General features: G+C 32.0%; 2 protein-coding genes across 6 annotated transcripts; one reads left to right on the top strand and one right to left on the bottom strand.

Annotated features, from left to right (window-relative positions):
• Nucleotides 1-862: 862 nt before the first annotated feature.
• LOC7471638 (probable glycosyltransferase At3g07620) lies at nucleotides 863-9,974 on the bottom strand. Of its 2 annotated transcripts, none has more exons than XM_024597168.2 (5): nucleotides 9,745-9,974; nucleotides 8,575-9,253; nucleotides 8,346-8,476; nucleotides 5,132-5,480; nucleotides 863-2,334 (listed from the first exon to the last, which is right to left on the bottom strand). In XM_024597168.2, exons 2-5 carry the CDS (start codon nucleotides 9,019-9,021, stop codon nucleotides 1,645-1,647), a joined length of 1,617 nt encoding a protein of 538 aa, XP_024452936.2. In that variant the 5' UTR covers nucleotides 9,022-9,253; nucleotides 9,745-9,974; the 3' UTR covers nucleotides 863-1,644. The 2 variants fall into 2 exon arrangements, with proteins under 2 accessions (XP_024452936.2, XP_002303362.4); XM_002303326.4 differs by having other exon boundaries at nucleotides 8,575-9,240.
• Nucleotides 9,975-13,457: 3,483 nt separating this feature from the next.
• LOC7471637 (uncharacterized) lies at nucleotides 13,458-18,156 on the top strand. 4 transcript variants are annotated; one of them, XM_002304252.4, is made up of 10 exons: nucleotides 13,464-13,779; nucleotides 14,751-14,810; nucleotides 14,901-14,940; nucleotides 15,450-15,628; nucleotides 15,768-15,806; nucleotides 15,951-16,037; nucleotides 16,218-16,278; nucleotides 16,642-16,766; nucleotides 17,333-17,424; nucleotides 17,622-18,156. In XM_002304252.4, the coding sequence occupies exons 1-10, from the start codon at nucleotides 13,732-13,734 to the stop codon at nucleotides 17,734-17,736; spliced, it is 846 nt and encodes a 281-aa protein (XP_002304288.1). In that variant the 5' UTR covers nucleotides 13,464-13,731; the 3' UTR covers nucleotides 17,737-18,156. The 4 variants fall into 4 exon arrangements, with proteins under 4 accessions (XP_024452222.1, XP_052307516.1, XP_002304288.1 ...); XM_052451556.1 differs by lacking the exon at nucleotides 17,333-17,424 and having other exon boundaries at nucleotides 13,461-13,779; XM_024596454.2 differs by lacking the exons at nucleotides 16,642-16,766; nucleotides 17,333-17,424; nucleotides 17,622-18,156 and adding an exon at nucleotides 16,365-16,621 and having other exon boundaries at nucleotides 13,458-13,779.
• Nucleotides 18,157-21,040: the final 2,884 nt, after the last annotated feature.

Below are 21,040 nucleotides of genomic sequence, written 5' to 3'. Positions count from 1 at the left end.
TATCATGTTCACGGCTGTTTTAGTTGAGAAATTTGTGTTCCGCTAGGAAGGGTAGGACAAACTTGTCAAATTATATACACAAAGGTTAATCTAGGTCAACGTAAGGATAAAATGATTATTATCATAGTTTTAAAATTCAACTAGGGGTCGACATGGGGCAAGAATTGGATCACAAATTAGGTTGACTATTAACCCGGGTCAATATAAGGATAAAAGTTATTATTATCATATTTTTAAAACCTTACTTGGGAGTCGACCCGAGGTAAGGCTTGGGTCACGGGTTGGGTTAACCATTGACTCGAGTCAACATAAAGATAAAAATAATTATTATCATAATTTTAAAACCCTTCAGGGATCGACCTGGGGTTAGGCCCTGGTCGCGGCCCGGGATGACCATTGACTTGTGCCAACGTAAAGATTAAAGTGGTTATTATCATAATTTTAAAACTGGACTTTGAGGTCAACTCAGGGCAAGACCCGAGTCACAGGTCAATAGGGTCAACTCGAGTTGATCCAAATTAACGTATGGGTATAAAAAAGTGGTTATTATCATAGTTTTAAAACATGATTCAGGAGTCGACCCAGGGCAAGGCTCGAGTCACGGGTTGAGAGGGTCATCTTAAATTAAAAAAAAAATCAATATAACCTTGTTTTGACAAAAATAAATTTAAAAGTCAATGGATCTTTTACCTATGTGTTATCTCATGTCAATCTAGGTTTTTGACCGGATCATATCAAATCAATTCTTTTTTTATTTTTTTCTTAAATCTAAATTGATTCAGACTCCGGTCAACCAAGTCCTGGCTAATGTCATCAAATATAAGATAAATTGTACAATTCAATTCAATACTCACCAAACACATGACAAAATAATTATTTATTCACTTAGTCATGTCCTCTCCTGTCCAATCAAATACTTTCCAACATGACAAACACCACATTAAAGAATGAGAAACACGAAATTCTTGACACAAGCTTTTTCTCCTCAACATTCCTTCTATGATATCAAATTTGCCGCGCTCTATGTATGATTGTAAGTATGGGAGTCATCAGATTCGAGTTTTCCAAGTACCTGTTGCAAGAGCCAACAGCTCCAGCTAACAGACACATATCAGGTTACGAGTTACAAATGGCGCAGCTGCCATTTTACACATCGCTAAGAATTAAACGTTTGGTTCAATCATTTTGTATGCGAAATCCGAGCTCCTCCGTTTCATGGTATGGGAGTCCTGGGAGTGGTGACAAAACACCAACATAATGGAGCAGGCTATATATAGGCCGGACCAAATATTAATCCTAGGTTCAATAGCACCAGCGTTCATTTATTAAAGGCAAGTGGGGTGGCAGCTAACAGCCATAGACGTCCTCCAGTATAGCAGATTTATGACTAAAGATAATGCAATCTGTAAATCACACTGTACATGCCTGTGTCATGAATTTTCATACGTCCTTGGCTTTCTTCCCATAAAATATTCATTTCTGCTTTTTCAGTTGAGAGTACATGATTGACATCAAGCCCTTTCCAGGGACCACAGCAGTTTTACAGAATTGATACTGCCCATGTGGAATGTCTACTCTTTTGGGCTCATCATCAATACTTGGCTGTACTTTGCCGAAGTATTGCACACCAAATTAAAGGAATTGCTACGATTGTGGGATTTGAACATGGTTCAACCTGCTAAACCAAATGGAATGCAGAATCATGTGGAACAAATCGTACCTGAGTGGTCTTGGGTTCCAAAGAAAATGCTTTTGCACTGTCTTCAGATTAGCTAGCATTGTAAGATATCTTCTCAGTGGGATAGCCAAAAGAATCTCCTTCAGCTTCGGGATATCCTTCTCCGCTACAACAACAGAGAAGGCACTCCAATCCAAAACTTCATTGAAAGGAAGAACAAAATTATCTGCAATGATGACTGGAACACACTCGTAATAAATGGCCTCGACGATCCGAGGGCTGTTAACTTCATAGCCCATTGGACATATACAGTACTTGCTAGATTTCATATGTTGAACATAAGTCATCTTTCGAGATATACCAATGGGTAGCGGCCCATATATTTTCATGTCATCATCTTTGTTGTGCCAGTACTTCAGGAGTGTCGGTCGGACCCTTCCATGCAAATTTCCAGCGAAGAAGGCAAGGATTGGACGCTGTGATACTCTTATACCACCACCGACATTTCTAAGTGGTCTCTTGGGACTCCTTATGGTAGTTTCAGGCAGGGATACGTCCTGGCCAGCAGTAAAAATACCTTCAGACACATCTGCATTGCATAAAGCCTTCATGGTGTTTTTGGTTAGTTCCTCGTGCATAGTCAATGCGTAAGGTCCCTGTATGGTTTAGAACATAGGAAAACTAGGTTAACAAAACATAATGACAGTAGTTGAACAATATTCGAGAACAAACATTCCAGCATTCTCAAAGTAATTGAAAGAAAATCGCAAGAACAAAATTCATATTTCAAAACATGTATCAAGCTGCACGAGTGCGCATTTGTAGACATTTAAATGAGTAAAATTCATGTTAGGAGGACAAGTGAAAGTTGAACCAAGTTAATGTAGTTGGTTTGCGATAACGAGTGATTCTGAGTAGTCAGATGTAGGTTTGTCATAGACAAATTACGTGGATGATCTAAAAAATATATTTATGGACCAGTGGAATAGTTATAGGTCCAAGAAAAGATCTGGTCATGCCAAACTAGAATGAAAACTCAAAAGATTCATAATTTTTTATCTGATCATTGTATCGCGCTCAAATTTTTACTAGAGTTTTTGGATGTCGTTTTTCCTATAGTAGTCACTATGTTGCTACGCAGACCATTAGATATTTAGATATAAAAAATCTCGTTCAAATCTTCGATTTTAGCAGTTTTGTGGTTTTTCTTGTTATTATCATGTTTCTTTCGGATTTTATACTTTTTTTCTTTGTAATTTCATGTTTTTGTTTTCTAATTAAGATAATATTTCTAGTTTATTGAAGATTTTATAAACCTCTTACAGAGGTAGACTTTACTATTATTATTTTTAAAGAGACTAATCCTATGAATTTAAAGTTCATATCTATATCTATAATCTCTTTCGTTCATCAAAATTATGTATTTTTTATTTGTTGTGATCTTTAACTTTTCGTTTGCATCATATGTCTAGCGTAACTACCCACTCAAGTAAGACTTATAATTATTCAGCTAAGGTTGGTTGTGAAGCCAAAGCCTTGACGTTGGTATGCAACAACTTGGGGTAAACATTTGCATTTACAGCTTTTTATCTTACATATTAGGTTCAGCATCCAAACTGATTATTGTATTCTGGTCACACTTTTGAAATATTCACAGTAAATATTTGATGATTCTATGCATTATTGTTTGCTAGCGCATTTAATTATGTGTTCGGGTGAGATAAAAGACTAGCTTTGTTATTGTCTTCATAAAAGACAGATGACCAAACAGAATAGAAAAGGAAGATGCAATTGTTTTGATAGAGCTATAGGTTGATGGTGGAAAAAATATAAAAAAAATATTTATTTTTAATATTTATTATTATTAAATTTATATACTTTTTAAAAAATAATTATATATTATTTTTTTAGTTTAGTTTATATTAAATGCTAAAATTAATAATAGTATAATAACCCTAGTTATAAAACCTGAATCAGCTTAACAAGTCAACCTGGAACTCAATATGCCCGAGACCTGGGTCAGTCCGAGTTTAAAAAAAATAAATAAAAGATTGAACCGATCAAAAATTTAGATTGATTAGTAATCCAGTCAACTTGAGATAAAACATGGGTCAAAATTCCATTGATTTTTAAAAAAAAAATAGTAATTAAAAGGACTTTGTTCTAGTCATTTAAAAAAAATAGGATCAATCCTAGTTGACCCTCCCAACTTATAACATGAGCCTTGCTCCGGGTTATATATTAGGTCGGGTTTTAAAATTATAATAATTTTTATTTTTATCCTTACACATCTTAGTTATACAAGTTTGGAGTTAAGAGATTTTTACAATGATGTTTTAAGGTTAAAAATAATAATAAATATTGTTTATAGAGAGTCCTACTATATTGCTTATCTGGAAGTACAGGAATTCACTTCAAAATTATCTTAAAAGATATATTTATTTGTCTATTCATGTCTTTGTCTCTCAAATCAAACATGTTTTTGTCTTCATTATTAGTTTTTTTATCCTAGAATAATAACTAAATACTTAGAGGGTGTTTGGAACAGCGATAGAGGTTATTTTTCAACATGTTTTTCACTTGAAAATGCATCAAAATAATATATTTTTTATTTTTTAAATTAATTTTTAACATCACCACATTAAAATAATCTAAAAATACTGAAAAAATTAATTTTAAAAAATAAATATTTTTAAAAAACAAGTTGAACCGTGCTCGCACCACCTTCTTAACATAACATATGGGTTTACAATAAAATTAAAATCCTAATACTCTTCACAATTACCAATGACACGACATTATGGTACGGGAAAGAATCCAATTGTTTCCAGTGCAGAACGCGTAACATTTTCCTGGGTGAAATTCAAAGTGAAAGAAAGAGGATAGAAGCTGTTTGTCGTTTGAAGTATCCATGAAAACTATTAACTGAGTAGATATGTCCATGTCGAAATAAAAGGGGGGGGGGGGGGAAAGCTAATGGATAACACAGATGATGAGAATAGAAATACTGTTATGTCTTTGATGACAATAATTACCAGATTATATGTTCAACAAGAACAACTGAATGATTCTAGACATGTCAACCCATCGAATTCATAGACTATATGGAAATGCAGCTGAAGTTTCTAGACTATCTAAGATTATTTAAATTTTCTAACATGTTTCTTTTAGGCCAACATGGATGTCTTTGCATCTGGCTGCTCAATGACACTTTAACTACACCAGATTTATTAACCATCTTGAATGGGGCATTTGTCAAAGGCAATCATCAATGGATGTGATAGGAAAAACTACAGATGTGACCAAAAACACAATAATTACTCCGAGGATTGCAATTATGTGTTTCCTCAAAGGCAGAAACAGGGAATTTACTGTCCGACTATAAAGCAGCTATATATCAGCACTCACAAAATCAAAATGGAGATCTACGGAGAGGATAAGAAATTACCATACCCAGTCATGGCATGCAACAAGAAAATGGTCCCTTCCATGTGTGCGGTTCCAATATGGATACTTTGCAGCAATCATGTTTGCATAGTCTCGCATAAAGATTGACAATGGTCTCAAATTATGTGAATTAGGCACATAAACCGCTACCTCCAGCTGGCGTGCACTGTATGGAAGATAAAATAGATGAGCCTTTTCTGGATCTCTCGAGACAAACTCCCTGCTTGCCTCCATAAACTTCATAAACCATCCTTCAGAAGCATAGATTCCATAGAGATGCGGTTGATGAAAGATGGGCTTATCTCCATCTGGGTAGATGTAAACTTTAAGTATCGTTTCCATCAACTCGTAGCTCCTGAAATTCAGGTTGAATTGTCTTCAAACACATGTTTTTAAAACAATTGACAACAATGGAATCATGTTGTTCGATGAGCTGGATAACATATGGTATCAAAGCCCTGGGAGGCCAAACTAGAAATAAGCTGACTTTTAGAACAGCTACAGATATGCTAGCACTGTGGAACAAAGGAGTAGATGGAAACTAACAAAACAGGACACCCTCAACCACTTATTGATTCAATTAGTTTGAAATTGTTTCAAACAAACGTAACTCTCCTCCACTACTTAATCAAGATATCTTACATACTGGGCGAAGTATTTTTATTCTGATGATGATGCGTTTAATTACAGTAAAGCAACAAAAGAGAAACTTCTGTCATGGCAATTCAAAAGGCAGCACTAATAACAAGTTTCGTGAAGCTTGCAGGGAATCAAAGGCTTGTCGGATTGGCTGACCTTGATTGTTGAATATCATAGCATTTCATAAATGGAGAAGATTAACAAGTGCTCGGGTAATCCTATTTCATTCACAAAATACACACTAGGTTCAATGACTTCGAAAAAGGAACCTCCAAGTACTAAATATGTAGCCCTGGATGTACAAATTCGGTAAGTGGAAGATATGAAAGTGAAAACTTACTGAACCACAAATCTTAACATAAATACATGAAAAACAATTGGTGAATGCTAAAAAGTAAAATTAGAAGGAGGCTTGCATTGCGGACAAGAAGGATTCCTATGTCATTACTTGATTATAGCATATACTACATCGTTGACATGAGCTATGTTGTTAGCTTGATCAAATTTTTGTTTAACATAAAAAAATTCCAAGGCATTACTAATATGTTTTTTTAGAAAGAATTTTTTTCTCTTAAATTCAAAATCTTATGCATATTGGACAACACTTTTCTTAAATATTGATATAGTGAGATATTGGATGCTTTTTTTTTTTAATAGTGAGACGATGACATATTAAATCGGCCCATGTTAACTCATGATAACTTATCAAATTTGTGTCCTGCGTCATGAAAACACAATAATCTCATAAAAAGCAAATTGAAATAAATCATAAAGATCAATTCTCAACCAACAAAATGTTGGAGACAAAACTAGAAACACTTAATTCAATTTTAAAAAAAAAAACAAAAAAACAACCCTAATTAACTTTTCAAAATCACAAGTTAAGTCATGAGAACATGATAACCTTCATAGAAAGTAAATTGAAAAAAAACATGAAGCAAATTTTCCTACCAACCCAATATTGAAGGATGAAATTGTAAAAAAAAAGAAACCATTAAAAAAATAACAAAAAAAATCGAGTCAACTTGGATTAGCATGCCAAACTTGCTACCTGAGTTAACTCATAAAACTTGCTACTTGAATTATGAGAATGAGATAAACTCATAAAAAGCAAATTGAAAAAAAAATCACAAAGAATGACCCAAGTCAACCTATGTTAACTTGTCAAACATACGACCTTGGTCACAATACCGAGATAACTCCACAAAAAGTAAATAAAAAAATCATAAATTCCAATTCTAAACAAAACCTATGTTAAAGGATAAAATTGAAAAAAAAATTAAAAATAGGACTTAAAAAAACAACCCGACTCGATCTAGATTAACCCGTCAAATCTGCAACCCGAGTTATAATATAGAATTTTATTTTTCCAAATCGAGTATCAACCGAGCACTTGATTCTTTTCTCTAACACTGTGGGAACCTCACATGAAGCCAATCAAAGCAAACCATCAAGTTCAATCCTAAATCACCTAATTTGAAAGGAAAAATTTGAAAAGAAAAAACACAAACACATGGCATTATTACAATCTATAGTGTGCAACTATTTAAACCTAAACACTTATTTTAGTTTCAAATTTCATCCTTAAAGCTTTAATTATTCTAAATCAATGAAATCAAATATTATTTTAACAAATCGAACATCAACTAAACACCAAATTTTTTCTCTAACACCGTAAAAACCTTATATGAAGTCAATTGAATCATATCATCAAATCCAATCTTAAATCAATCTAATTTGAAAGGATAAAATTAAAAAAAATAAAAAACTTGAGCTAAAAAAAAATGCATGACAATCACAATCCAAGGTGTTTTTATCTTTACGTCTACGAGAACCCTAAATATTTTAGTTTCTTTTGTATTTGTATTTGTATTTGTAATTGTAATGTGGTATTGAAGTTTCTCTATTCTGCCCAAGAGTATGGCGGATAAAAAGGAGAATCTTTGATTCGGACCTAATAACTAGTGTCATCTGAACAGGAAAGAAAAATAGATGTTTTCTTGTCATAACAGCAACGCAGCACCTATTCTTTGATTGCCTACAGTGCAAATCGGTTAAAGAGACAGTGTATTTCTAATTCTTCTAGACAAGGGGATAATGAATTTTCTTGGAAACCTCTAGCACTGAACGAAACGAACTATGCCTGCTTATCGAATCTGGACAGGGAGTAATAGATGTACTCATCAGAAGAACTCAAAATACAAGAATGGTATGAAGCTGCAAGTTAAACTGAACAACACAGACACAAAACAACCGAACTAGGAAAACAACCGAACTAGCTATATGAAGGAGAAAACTACACCAATTTCTTTTTTCCTCGATCCATAGCAAATCCATTGCTAAAGACCTATTCATTAAATTATCTTCATATTGCATGACCGTGACAAACCCAGTTGAACTAGTTGTTTAAATACTGCAAATTCTACCTCCTTGCAATTTATGCACTTCTATTTTTCTTTCGTCTATGCAACCAACAATGAAATGCCTATCTGTCTCCCTCTCTTCATATGAACAGATTGGCATAGTTCATGTTATCTTTAACTTAGGAGACCATAAACTGGCGGTGAGAAGCATTACATACCTCTTAAAAACAGAAATGTTGCGGAATATATGGGCACTCAGATAAGGATCATCAATAACCACTGGGGCATGCTCAATCTCCCTTTTGGCATATATAAGTGCATCATTCGGTGACAAGGACCAAATGAATCTCTGAATTATATGAAAGGAGGAAAAATAATTGTTTGTAGCAACTCCTTTATGATAATTCCCAAAGAAAAGTTTGAGGTTACAATACTCAATGGCTGTACCTGCATACGAGGAGGTATAGGACTACGAGGAGGAGGAAGAACAACCTTTGATTCATCATTTTCCTTGCTCTTCTTCTTTCTCCTTTTTAATACAGAGTTTCTCGTCCGAGAGACTTTGGCTCTTTTATTTTTAGATGGAACTGTGGTATTCGGAGAAAGAACTGAAGCAGCAGAAACAGGAGGAAATTGTTGAACCCTTGCTTCAGTAAGAGCCTCTCTTAACTGCATACTACCATTCAAGGATACGTACGATGAAACAGCTAGAGGTGGAGAAAGGAACCACATATTCACTGTATGAGGAAATGCATATGTGGGAACCAAAACTCCAACTATTGTCATGACCACACCAAGGAACAGCAGTTTTCTCCAATCAACTTTTTTCCAAGCGCAACGCCATAATAATTCTCTCATCAGAACAACTCCAAAAAGTTCTCTGTTCCCAATCATCTAAGTAGTGATAACAGTATCAAAAAAACTCCTTCATATAAAGGATGAGCACATCAATCTAGTCCTTTGGGATTGAAGATTCAGAGATTTCACAGATTCGGTTGCCTGGGGAGGCCAAAACAACATTAAAACCATCGGCAGCGCGTGAAAAAAAGCAGAATCTTGGTTTTATCTTGCAAATTATACCCTTCAAATCTACAACTCCAAAAAGGCCAGCTTCTGAAACAAGAAACTGAAAACATCAATCAATTTAAAAAAAAAAAAAAAACAGAGAACTTTCAAGCATTTACTCAATTCAATCGGAATTACAATTAAGAAAGAATACATAATCCATCCTGACTACATATTTTACAATCTATAGATTAACTAACTTTAGATAGTCACAAAACTCCAATCTCCAATCATCTGTGCACGTCACACCTCTCCAAATTTGGAGGCTTTATTTAATAACCACTTGATTACTTTATATATATATATATAAAAAAAAAAAAAACTGGGTTCATTTATATTTATTTTTCAAAGCTTGAGACGGGGCAGATCCATTAATGGCATGCTTTTAATAATTTATACCAATGAAAATTCTCCTTGTACTTCAATACTAACCTTGAGCATTCCGTTATTAAGGGGAGATTAATGTAAGAAGGCATGAGTATTAAAATCCAAAAGTAATTGGTGACTTCAAAGAACTGCAAAAAAATAAAAAGAAAGAGATGGAGAAAGTACCTGGTGTTGGAACAGAGATTGGAGGAAGATGATGAGATTGGGAAGTGAAAGTACTTTGCGAAATTGGAAGGAAAGGATGAGATATGAAAAGGTTTAGTGATGAAGGAAGGAAGGAAGGAAGGAAAGGAGAAAAGTGAATTTGACTGTTTGAGTGGAGGGAAAGAAGGGAAAGCATTGCGTTTGCAACGGACCCGGTAAACTGACAGACTGTTGCGCCATGAAATACCTTTTCTCAATTCTATCTTTTCTTTTGAGTTTTCTTTTCCAAGGAGTTGCGTCTGTCGCTTTTTTATATAAAAAAAAATTAATATTTGAGCAAAATAGTATTTTATAAAAATTATTTTTGTATTTAATATTATTTTTTTATATTTCCAGATGATTTTGATATTTTCTATTAAAAATAATTTTAAAAATATTATTATAATATATTTTTAATAAAAAATATTGTAAACAGTAATTATTACCCTATTTTTTAACAGTATTTTAATTTCAGTGATGCTGATCGGAATGGTGTGTGCATGATAAGTTTTCATGCACTCCGATGAACAACTCTTTTTTTCTAGAATCTGTACCTTAAACGATAATTTAATAAATCATAATCACTTTAATAAGCAAATCAATTCTCCTGTATTATTGAAGTGTTTATAAGAATGCATGCATGCATGTGTGAGTGTTTAAAAGCATCCGAATGCATTGTGTTATAATATTAATAGGAAACTCAATAATATTCACATTTGGGTATTCATTATCAAATTACTTTCTTTACTAAAACATCTTGGTTTTTTTCAAAAAAAATTTTCTTTCAATTTAATCCGTCTATAACCAAGTTAGATGAAATTACTTTTGAAATTATAGCAACACTACCAAATAAAAAGAAAGATGACCGAAATATAAAACACGAAGAAAATACATGGTTAATCCCAAATTCAAGACAATTTTTATTTTAGTTCAAAAGTTTATTTTTCATTTCCTAGCTTTGATCATGAAGAAATGATAAAGAAATTCGCTTGGAAACAATGAAGAGAGAGAGAAAAATCTGTTTATAAGATGTCTACAGGTTTCATTCGATGAAACGAGTTTAATTATGGTGGGGTTATCCTTATAAACATGCATGAAAAAAAAAAAGATTGGGTTCAATTTTGATTTGTTTTATGTGGTTCGTTTTTGTTTTTGTTTTTTTGTTTTTGTTAGTTTTGGAGTTAATATATGGTTTAGGGAGTCTTTTATAGTGTTTATTAGTTTTTTTTTAAGGGAAATTGGTTGAAAAAGGATTTTCAATCGAAAAAAATCTCATCCTTGATTTTTCAATCACCATAGTGGTAACTAGATTCTAGTAACAAATGTGTCGCCAATATTTTCAAGAAAAAAAAAAGAAAATAGGACCTATTTGTGTGGCCTAGCATAAGCCCGCACATCTCGGTTGTTGTTTTTTAGATTTTTTGTTTTTTTCTTGCCTTTAATTTTTTTTTTCGCTATTTCATTAATTAATCTAAGAGTTTTTTTTATAAAAAATAAGTATTTTTTTAATTAATTTTATTTTGTTCATATTTTGTATTATTATACTTTTCTAGTATTTTTATCCTAATTGAAGAGAATAGTTTTTCTATTTTATTTTTCCTATTTAATATTATTAGGTTTTGCTATATAAATGGTTGTAATAGCTTTTCGACAAATGAAGACTTCAAGGAATAAAAAATGAATCTTTTGGATGTCTCCCTATAATTAAAGTGTTCTTGATCTTTAAAGATTTTGACTTGTAATAAACATTGTTATTCTTCATTTTTATTTGTGTCAATTGCTAGCAAAGTCCAATGATCCCCGGTGATTTTTGTTGTGTACTGTCAAATCACAATGGTTAGATGTCGTAGAAAATATTTATTAGAGTTTAACAATTCCTAACGATTAGTTGAAGTGTGTTGTTAAATAACCATTACTATAAGATGTTGCAAAATAGGATGTGCTTGCATAGAAAGGGATGAGAAGGTCCCCCCTTGGAAAAGAGAAGTCCAAGAAACAATTTGTTATTTTCATCTACATCAGTTCATATTATTGGAAACCATAGTGGCTAGACCCGTGATGAGACGTTCCGCACAAACAGGGGCGGAGCAAGTAAAAAAAATCACGGGGGGGGCAAATTAAAAGAAAGTAGGCCCCCCTTGAAAAAAATCAACATTGGCTCTGGATGACGCAGGAAGAGACTGGGAAAAGGAGAAGAAGCAGGTCCCCCTTGAAAAAAAGAAAGAAGTAGAGAAGAGGTAGTTAAAATTTTAATTATTTTATACAAGGTTCATGATGGAATATCCATACATGTTTGTGGTGAATGACATTTTATCTTTGATGTTTGAATTTAAGGATGAGTTTTTTCTAACCGGAAGACACCGATAATTGAGTTTTTTTAGAAAATAAAAAAACAGCTAGTTTTTTTTTCCAATTTGATATTATTATGATTTTCTAGTTTTTTTTTTCTAATTTAAAAGAATAGATTTCCTATTTTATTATTTCTATTTGATATTATTACGATTTTTAGTTTTTTTCCTATAAAAAGTCTTGTGATGGTTTTTTGATAAGAAAAGACTAAGATGTATAAAAAATAAATATTTTAAATGTCTTTTTAATTTTTAAGAGTTATGAATTTTTATAAACTCCGTTGCTCACATTTGCATCAATTTTCTAGTATTTTTAATTCAATTTTACTCTTAAATTTTAATTATTCATCATGATTGGCTAATCTATGCTACTTCCCAGCGTTAAGAAGCTCAGCGCTAACTCATTGCTCCTTAACATGCAATGATGCAAACATTGCTTCTCAGAATGTAAATAGAAAAATAATAATTAAAAAAAAAGCATTAGCGCTTTCAATTGGGTAGAGATCCAGAACAGAGCTCAATGCATTTTGGTTTTATAGGCCTTCTGGGGATAGAATGGATATTCTGCCTTTAACTGGGTATAATGTTCTGTAAAACAGGCAAGGCCCATCAACAACCGGACCCACTTTGTCGTTATTAACAAAATTAGATAACGATGTCGTTGCATCCTTCTATTTTTGCTGATTTTCATCTTTACCCCTTTACATTCATCAATATTCCACTTCTACCTATATAGTTTAAAACTTTCAGAATTACTTTTATAAGATATTATAACATCAATAGATAATCGAGAAGGAAAAATGAAAGAAAATAAAGCCTTATAAGATAAAAATATGAAACAAGGTTAGAATTTTGTTAATTATTTAGTACTAGAGGATAAAAATGATACTATAAAATGAAAATATATCACGTTTTAGTTTTAGTTTCAATTTCAATTTTAGTTTCAATGAATATAGCTCAACCTATCAAGATAATATAACTCAAATCTTGATTGATGTAGCTCAACTAATTAGATTCTAAATTTGTTTCCTAGAGATCACCGATTCGGGTCTTACAAACCTCAGGGCTACTAAAGGTTTATATGGTCGTTAACTTCAGGATCCGTAAAATTAGTTTAGATATGTATAAATTAACTCGAATATTCATATTAATTAAAAAATAAAAATAATATAACTCAGCTTGATAACAACGCAAAAATAAAAACCTTTACAATCCAACCATGTTTTAAGAATTTTTTATATTTATATTTTTAAATTAATTTTTTAATTAAATATTAAAATTAAATTTTAAAACATAAAATAATATAGTTTTTTTAAAATAATATTTACCCAGCGCTCAAGCGGTATCATCAATAAACTAACAGCGGCACCGAAGCACCTAACTTTCAAAGGCAAATCAACAAGATTCGGCAACATCCAGAACTTAAACCCCTTTCTCCTAAAAATTAAATAAAGGAAAAGAACCGTTCAGCTTCGTGCCTCTGTTAATTTTTTAGATTAGTTTTCGATGTGTGAATGTGAATTTTTCTGATCTGATAACGTAAATGGAACCATTTTTTTGATCTCCGTTATACAATTAAACGACTTAGTTTTCTTTCTGCTTCTGTAATCCTAGCGCCTCCATGGCTGCACCTTTCTTCTCTACTCCGTTTCAACCTTACGTTTATCAGGTACACGATTTCACTCTACTTTCACAATTGCGTCTATATGATTGGTCGCTGATGTCAAGGAATAAAATTTGAATGATGGAGGTTGAATTTAGGGTTTTAGTGTGGTTTGATCCCTTTTTGATGTTCATTGTTCATGGCTGAGTTTAGTAGCAGAAGTGACTATGTTACTCAATTCGATATAAATGTGATCTGTTTTTGCTAATTGAACAAGATTTTGTGTAAAATGGGATTTTTTTTATTTATAGAATTAAGGAATAATTTGGAAATTGGTATCACTGAATTTGTTTTTTTTTTTTTGGATTTTCTTACCTTTGAGGTTCTCACCTCATCAGCGAACGCTGATCAAACTATCATCTAGTTTTGTAAACTCTTCTTCCTGTATTAAGGAAGATTCTTGGCTGCTTGGTCTGTGAAGCTTTTTGGAACATGCTCTAGGTTTAAGTTTGGTGCTTCTTTGGCTGTTGCCTATGTCAATATGAATATGAATATAAAGATTGTATGATCAAAATGATGAAGATTGAAGATATAAGAAGAATGTGCGGAAGAAGACAATAAAACAGTAGTGATTGATTGGGCAGGCTGATAAAAGGAAAATGAATTCTGATTTGAAGATAGAGTTTTGGAGTTGGTTCCGCTTCGCGACTGTTATGACCTAGGAAGTCCTACTGTGGTGCAATGGTTTAAACTTAATTCACCATTCAATTTATATCATTGATGATTACAATAGATAGAAACCAATGTTGGGTGATTGGTTTCCACCTATTTCCTTTAGGTGGATATGTTGTTTATTTTGCTAGTCCTGTGGGTATCATTCTTCCTGGTTTGGTATCATCAGTTCTGCCCACTTTATGAAGACTAATTTAATCCCAGGATCACCAATTTATATTGCCTCCTTTGTTGTTGGGAGTCTGTACTTTAATTTTGTAATATTACATACACTGAATAATCTCATGAGGGATAATGTAATGTAGAGTCATCAAGGTGCTGTGATACCTTTCCAGATTCTGGGGGGTGAAGCTCAGATGGTCCAGGTGTGTATGATAATTATCCCTAGTTTGTGCCACTCCTTTTTGGTTCTCTGTTCTAAATTTCTTCAATGGTATTGATTTTTGCATATTCAGATAATGTTGAAACCACAAGAAAAAATTATTGCAAAACCAGGTAAGGTGATTGAAACTCGATTTTCTTTATGGCTTATACATATCTGTGTTAGCTTTTTTTTTCCTTTCCTTTTTTTTTGATGAATGAATGAATATCATTTATAAAGGAAACAGAAAATGTAGGAGCCAATCCCTACTACAAAGCAAAAGGCAATTTTTTCCATGGGTATCACTCTTAAACTAACCCCCAAATGTAGCAAACATTAACAAAGGAGGTTTCCTGATGGCATCTTTGCACATGTCGGTATTTTGTAATCTATTTTTAACGATAAAAACTATATTATATACAATACTATCCGTTGATGATGATTGTTTAGAGTGCCACCTGTGTGTTTCTCTCTTGCCATATAAGATCGAGGCAAGCACACCAGGATATCCTTAGGAGCCAGGAGAGGAAGGATTTTTTATTTCAAGTCGGTGCTTTGCCCAATCAAACATCTTTAATTATGAAACACACATTCCATTCACTATTACCATGCCGCATGGAACTGATACCCAAGTAAAGTGCAGGTTCTATGTGCTTCATGTCTGGGTCCATTGAAATGGAGAATGTTTTAATCCCTGAAAATGAAGTGGGTGTCTGGCAGTGGTTTTTTGGCAAGGCTGTTACTAGTGTAATCTTCCGTAATCCTGGTCCAAGTGATGGATTTGTTGGAATTGCTACACCTTCTCTTGCAAGAATCCTCCCGGTTTGTGCTTCTATTATGTGAAGTTTTGAGATGCATTATTTTTTATCTTGTGATGTGAAGCTCATGATCCCAAATTTATAATTTAATATGGCTGGCCGTTGTTTGTAATTTGTCTGGTCTGTTGTTGGTTTGTCTGCAGATTGACTTGGCGAAGTTTGGAGGAGAGATTTTATGCCTGGTAAAGCTAATTAACGCTTTTTGTTTGTGTCCCTGGTAAAACTTGGATGCTCAAAGCTTGTATTATTTTCGAAGTAGAAGCATGTTTTTTTCTCCTTACTCTTTACCTGCTGCAAATTTATTTCTTTGTGAAATTGTTGTGTAGCCAGATGCATTCCTTTGCTCCATCAATGATGTGAAGGTCAGCAATGCATTAGATCACAGGGCACGTAATGTCATGCCTAATATAGAGGTTAGATTATGTTTGTTTGCAAGCACTCTCCACTCTGAATTTTTCAATTTTGTCTGTTTGCTTTTGTTGACTGACTGTCATGGTCATTCAAGCAATCTTTTTTTCTGTTTAAACCTGTCTTATCTTGATCTTTCCTCAAGTCATCTGATTTTTTTTATGGTGATATTGATGCTTCTATAGGGGTTTTTGAGGCAGAAGCTAACTGGACAGGGACTTGCATTTATTCTTGCTGGAGGATCTGGTATGCATTTTCTGACATCTCAAGAATTAGAAAGTACTTATAAAAGTGTGGGTCTTCCCTGAATTCTATATATGCAATTGGATCAGGAACAGATTGGCCTTTTAGGCTTATCTCTGTGGTTTGGAATATCTTGGCAGGCTTCAGTGTCCACTCATGCTTGTTTGCAACACCCACTCACTTGTTTCCTTTCTGTTCTTTTCTTTATATTGTCACTTTCCTCTTCCATTTCTCCCTGTTATGCTTGATCTTTGATTGTATACACTTTTCATGGATGTGTTTACTGTTTTTTCTGTCACACTAATCTCTGGATCTGTCCCGTTTTGCACTGACCCTGGGAGCTTTATGGCTTTTGTTTTATGCTAGTTGCACAGAAAGTTCTTGAGGTGGGTGAGGTATTAGCTGTTGACGTGTCTTGCATTGTTGCCCTTAATACCACAGTCAATGTCCAAATCAAATACAATGGGCCAGTGAGACGAGCAGTCTTTGGGGTAAGTTGCTCTTTTTTATAGATTTCACTCTCTATTTCTCTCTTCATTTTTTTGTTTACTTTTGTCTTTGCTGGTCCAAGCCCTTTATTTTTAGTGATGTTGTGGACTTTCTCCTTTATAGTGTGCTTGTTGTTCGATTATAGTAATCAGTTAATACTCACGGCTTCTTGCCTAATGTGATATTGTTAGTGTGCTGACTTGCGCCTTTACACTGTTGGCATAACAGAAAACGGATGGAGAATGAAAGCAGATAAAGTCTTTTTCTTGTTTAGGTGTTAGCAGCAAATAAAAACAACGCAGACTTTTGTCTTTTTTCATATAGAAAATAGTAGCTTATTTTCTCTAATTTTTACCTTGTATAAGAGTCCCCAAGGTTACCTTGATCTGTTTCGTCACCACGAAACACAAGTGCTCATTTACAGGGGACCAAACAACCACGATACAAAATAATGAATCAACAAAGTTAAAGATAGCTTCTTTGTTTATGAAAAACACCCTGCATCCCTTAAGTATATAATTAACATTTTGCAAGAATTGGCTGTTCTAAACTGTCTTTGAAATTGCAGGGCGACAATTTAGTAACAGCCACTCTAACAGGACCAGGCATCGTCTTTATCCAAAGTTTGCCCTTTCAACTGTTTTCTCAGCGCATTGCTAGGTAACATCATTTTTCAGCATGGCCAAAACGTTGATTTTCTTTCTTTTTTTGTATCCAACGGAAATTGTTAGTGTATCGATTGAAGAGTCTCTTTTGATCTTTTCATTTTCGCTCATGCCCCTCCATTTGAGGTTTATCAAAGCTAATTACTCTCCATTGCAAAGCTTAACGAAGTTGAATGGTTTTCTGATTGACAGGGCAGTGACATCCCCAAACATGAGAGAGAATCCAAAGTTCTTTGTGCAGATTGCGATTTTCTTTTTCCTGGCATATGTTGTGATTGTATCTTCATTAATCTTGACCGATGTTTGAACCTTTTTTTCTTCTTTTTCCTTTTTTTTCTTTATTAAACCCCACATTATAGCCCTTAATCGAGCGTTGTGCTGCGGCTTATTTAATTTGAGTATGACCATATCAATGGGAACAAAGGGTTTTGAATTGGTCTTTTTGGACATGTATATTTTGTTCGTTATGATAGCTTTGGTTACGTTTTGTGACAAAAGAAACAGAAACAACTGGAACAGAAGGGATGGCAGTCGACGCTTTAGATTCAACATCAACTATGCTCCAATCTCATATCCTCGCTGGTGAGGAACATTATGAAACTACACAGAGTTGAGCAAACTTCATATTATTGTTGTAGCTATGTGAGTTGTTATTGTGATTTTTATTTTTATTTTTATTTTTATTTTTGTATTCCATGAGATTTATATAGTAGTCAGTGTTGATGCATTGTTTTTTTTTTTTTTTTTGTCTCACTTTTTCTTTAAAAAAAAAAATCAATCCTATCTTATATACACAAGATAAATTATAGTACTAATGGATTAATTAGTAATATCGAATTAATTAATTTTTATAATATTTTTTTTTAAATAGAAAGATATAATAAAAAAAATTACATGGAGATATTCTTATCAATTTTTATGGATCATAAATTTTATATTATTTCTTCTCTTTGTATTTATCTTTTTGTTTAAGTAAATCTCAGGAAGTAACTAAGGATGTCTCTTGTTACTTTCTATTAATTTTAATTTTAAAGGATATTTGGGATGTTAATAAATTAGAAGTTGAAATGTTGGTGGAAATATAAAGACAACGTAATCAAATTATTGGGATAATGTTCTTGTACGCACGTGTTTTCATAGTTAAAAGTCTCTGTATTAATTTATGTATTCAAATGGTAATAATTAATTCGATTTAAATAGATATACTAATTAAAAATAAATAAAATTATTTTATTTCTCAATAATTACTTTATAATATCGATAATCTTCTTTAAAAAAAATTTAATTCTTATATGGTATGATATGATTTTTTATTTTGATTTTTTTCTCATATCATCATAAATTTATTATTTTTAAATAACTTTTTCTTATAATTTAAACTTTTGTTTTCAACAAAATCATATATTTATGTTTACCATTCTTAACAAATTTAAGGTTTAACATGTAGGAATTTAATTGAAAAACTTATTTAGGGACCAAATGACATTTATACTAAATAATGAGGATCCAAAAAAATTCAAGTACTTAATTGTAAGAAAAAAAGAATGTTTAGGGTTCAAATAAATATTTTGAGAAATTATAGGGACCAAAATATACATCACTAAAATATTACATGTTGTAAGCAACTATATTTAATAAGTGCTTGCAATTGTGATAGTTTGTATGATTGTGGTTTAAAACATGTTATAGATATCTTATGAGTTGTTATAAATATCCCATATTAAAAATAAAGAAGAGAAGTGAGGGGCTTATACGCGCACGAGTTCAATGTTTATGAGACTTGTTTTAATAAATTTATTTTTTAATAAATACATTATTATAATAATAATAAAAAAAGCCAAGGCTTATTTTAAAATAGGCTAGCAATGTTTAAGTTTGCAAGGACGGGCCAAAATAAAAGGCCTAAACATGTATGAGTGTGGAAAATCATGTCTATATATCTTTTTTTTATAGATTGAATGACAAGCTATCTTCTAATACAAATTTTGGTCATTTTAGGTGGCTAAAAAGTAGAGCTCAAGTTTTTATATCCTAAAACTTTATTTTCTAATTTTTTGACCCAAAAACATCTAAAAATCATGTTATGAACCCATTAAACCAGTTTTTAATCTCAAAACATCTTCCAATCGATGGAAAAACTCAAAATGAAAATGATTAAGAAAATTTCTCAAGCTCTCGTAAAACTCCTCTCTATAAATCAAACTCACTAACCCTAAGATTGATCTTTTTGGTGTTCAGAGTATGTTCGACTAACCTCTTCTCTCTGTGTTTTTTTTAACAACTTTCTTTCTTGTATTTCAACATTAAAGGGACTCGAAAGTGATAAAAAATAAATAAATTTAGTATCGAAACATAAAATCCATAAATTTCAAGGACCAACTTAAATTTGTAAACTAAAACTTCAAGAACAAAAATAAAGTTTCCACGCCTTTTCAATATTAGGTATTTTTTTATTTTAATCTTTGTTTTTTTAATTTATTTTCAACTGCAAAATAAAAATATATTTTAAAAAATCAATTTTTAATCTAACACTGCAATATTTCTCAATCCTTTGCATATGCGAAAGCATGTGAAGCAAAACAATTCCTGACATATAAAATTAGGCTAATATAATTTGGAAGAACTCAATTAAAAATAAATAAAGTTAGATGATCAAAATAAATAAATAAAAACATTTTGGAATGAACAATTGAGATAGGAAACCATGATAGTGGTTTTATTGTTTACTAGTTATTTGACTCGTGTTTTGCAATGGATCAAATAATTGTTTTTTTTAGCAAAAAAAAAAATGAATATACAAGCTTTTCCAATGTATTTTTTGACAATAACAAATTCTAATCATAAATCAAAACGATCATGCATACATTTAATTAAATAAATCAAGCATTATCTATGCCAATAAATGAAAAAAAAAAAGTGTTAACGAGTCTATTTAACTCGCTTCGTTGTAGGTCATATAATTGTTTCTAACACAAAAGAACGAGTTTGTAGGTGTTGTTATTGTGCTTTTTAACATCAAGAAAAAAATATAACTGTGGATCTAAAATTAGATGCTTATATATAATGAAATAAAGCGAGGATCATATGCGTTAATAAATACAAAATAGAGTTGTTAACGCATGTAGGGTCTCAAGTTATTTTTTAACATAGTAGAAAAATAAGACAATGTTGCAAGCGCGTTTAACTGTATTGTGATTCTCTTAATTGAAAAATATAAAAATGATGTGTATGCTAAACAAAATAAATCTTAAAATGTATGAACCATAAACTAAGAAAGAACTATTAATGCCTATCAAATTCTAAAATAAAGGGATAATCAATCCCATAAAAATAAAAGATAGATAAGCATAATATTTTATTAATAATACTATCGATTATTATAAAAAAAGATAATTATGATATTAACCCCAATTTTTCCCTTTAATGCATACAATTTTTTTTACCCTAAAGGTTACATTTTCTTACCATGAAAACAATATTTATTCTTATAAAAACACCATGAAGATAAAGTTCATTTACATAAAAACATAAAAAAATATAGATGAATTATAATAATCTATTTGAAACATTAAATACATACAAAATATTTTAAAAAAACAACCACTATTTAA

This window comes from Populus trichocarpa, chromosome 3, assembly GCF_000002775.5.
Source record: "Populus trichocarpa isolate Nisqually-1 chromosome 3, P.trichocarpa_v4.1, whole genome shotgun sequence".
Classification (NCBI taxonomy): Eukaryota; Viridiplantae; Streptophyta; class Magnoliopsida; order Malpighiales; family Salicaceae; genus Populus; species Populus trichocarpa.
The sequence above is the reverse complement of the archived record's forward strand: the minus strand, read 5'-3'. Positions and strand labels throughout refer to the sequence as shown.

Bases quoted from the DNA above. Each gene is read 5' to 3' on its own strand.
- LOC7471637 (XM_002304252.4), top strand. From the start codon at position 13,732: ATGGCTGCACCTTTCTTCTCTACTCCGTTTCAACCTTACGTTTATCAG. The intron at 15,629-15,767 runs GTTTGTGCTTCT...GTTTGTCTGCAG, and splicing joins CTCTTGCAAGAATCCTCCCG to ATTGACTTGGCGAAGTTTGG. The intron at 16,767-17,332 runs GTAAGTTGCTCT...TTGAAATTGCAG, and splicing joins TGAGACGAGCAGTCTTTGGG to GGCGACAATTTAGTAACAGC.
- LOC7471638 (XM_024597168.2), bottom strand. From the start codon at position 9,021: ATGATTGGGAACAGAGAACTTTTTGGAGTTGTTCTGATGAGAGAATTA. The intron at 8,477-8,574 runs GTACAGCCATTG...CATATAATTCAG, and splicing joins CTATACCTCCTCGTATGCAG to AGATTCATTTGGTCCTTGTC. The intron at 2,335-5,131 runs GTATGGTAATTT...TAAACCATACAG, and splicing joins TTGTTGCATGCCATGACTGG to GGACCTTACGCATTGACTAT.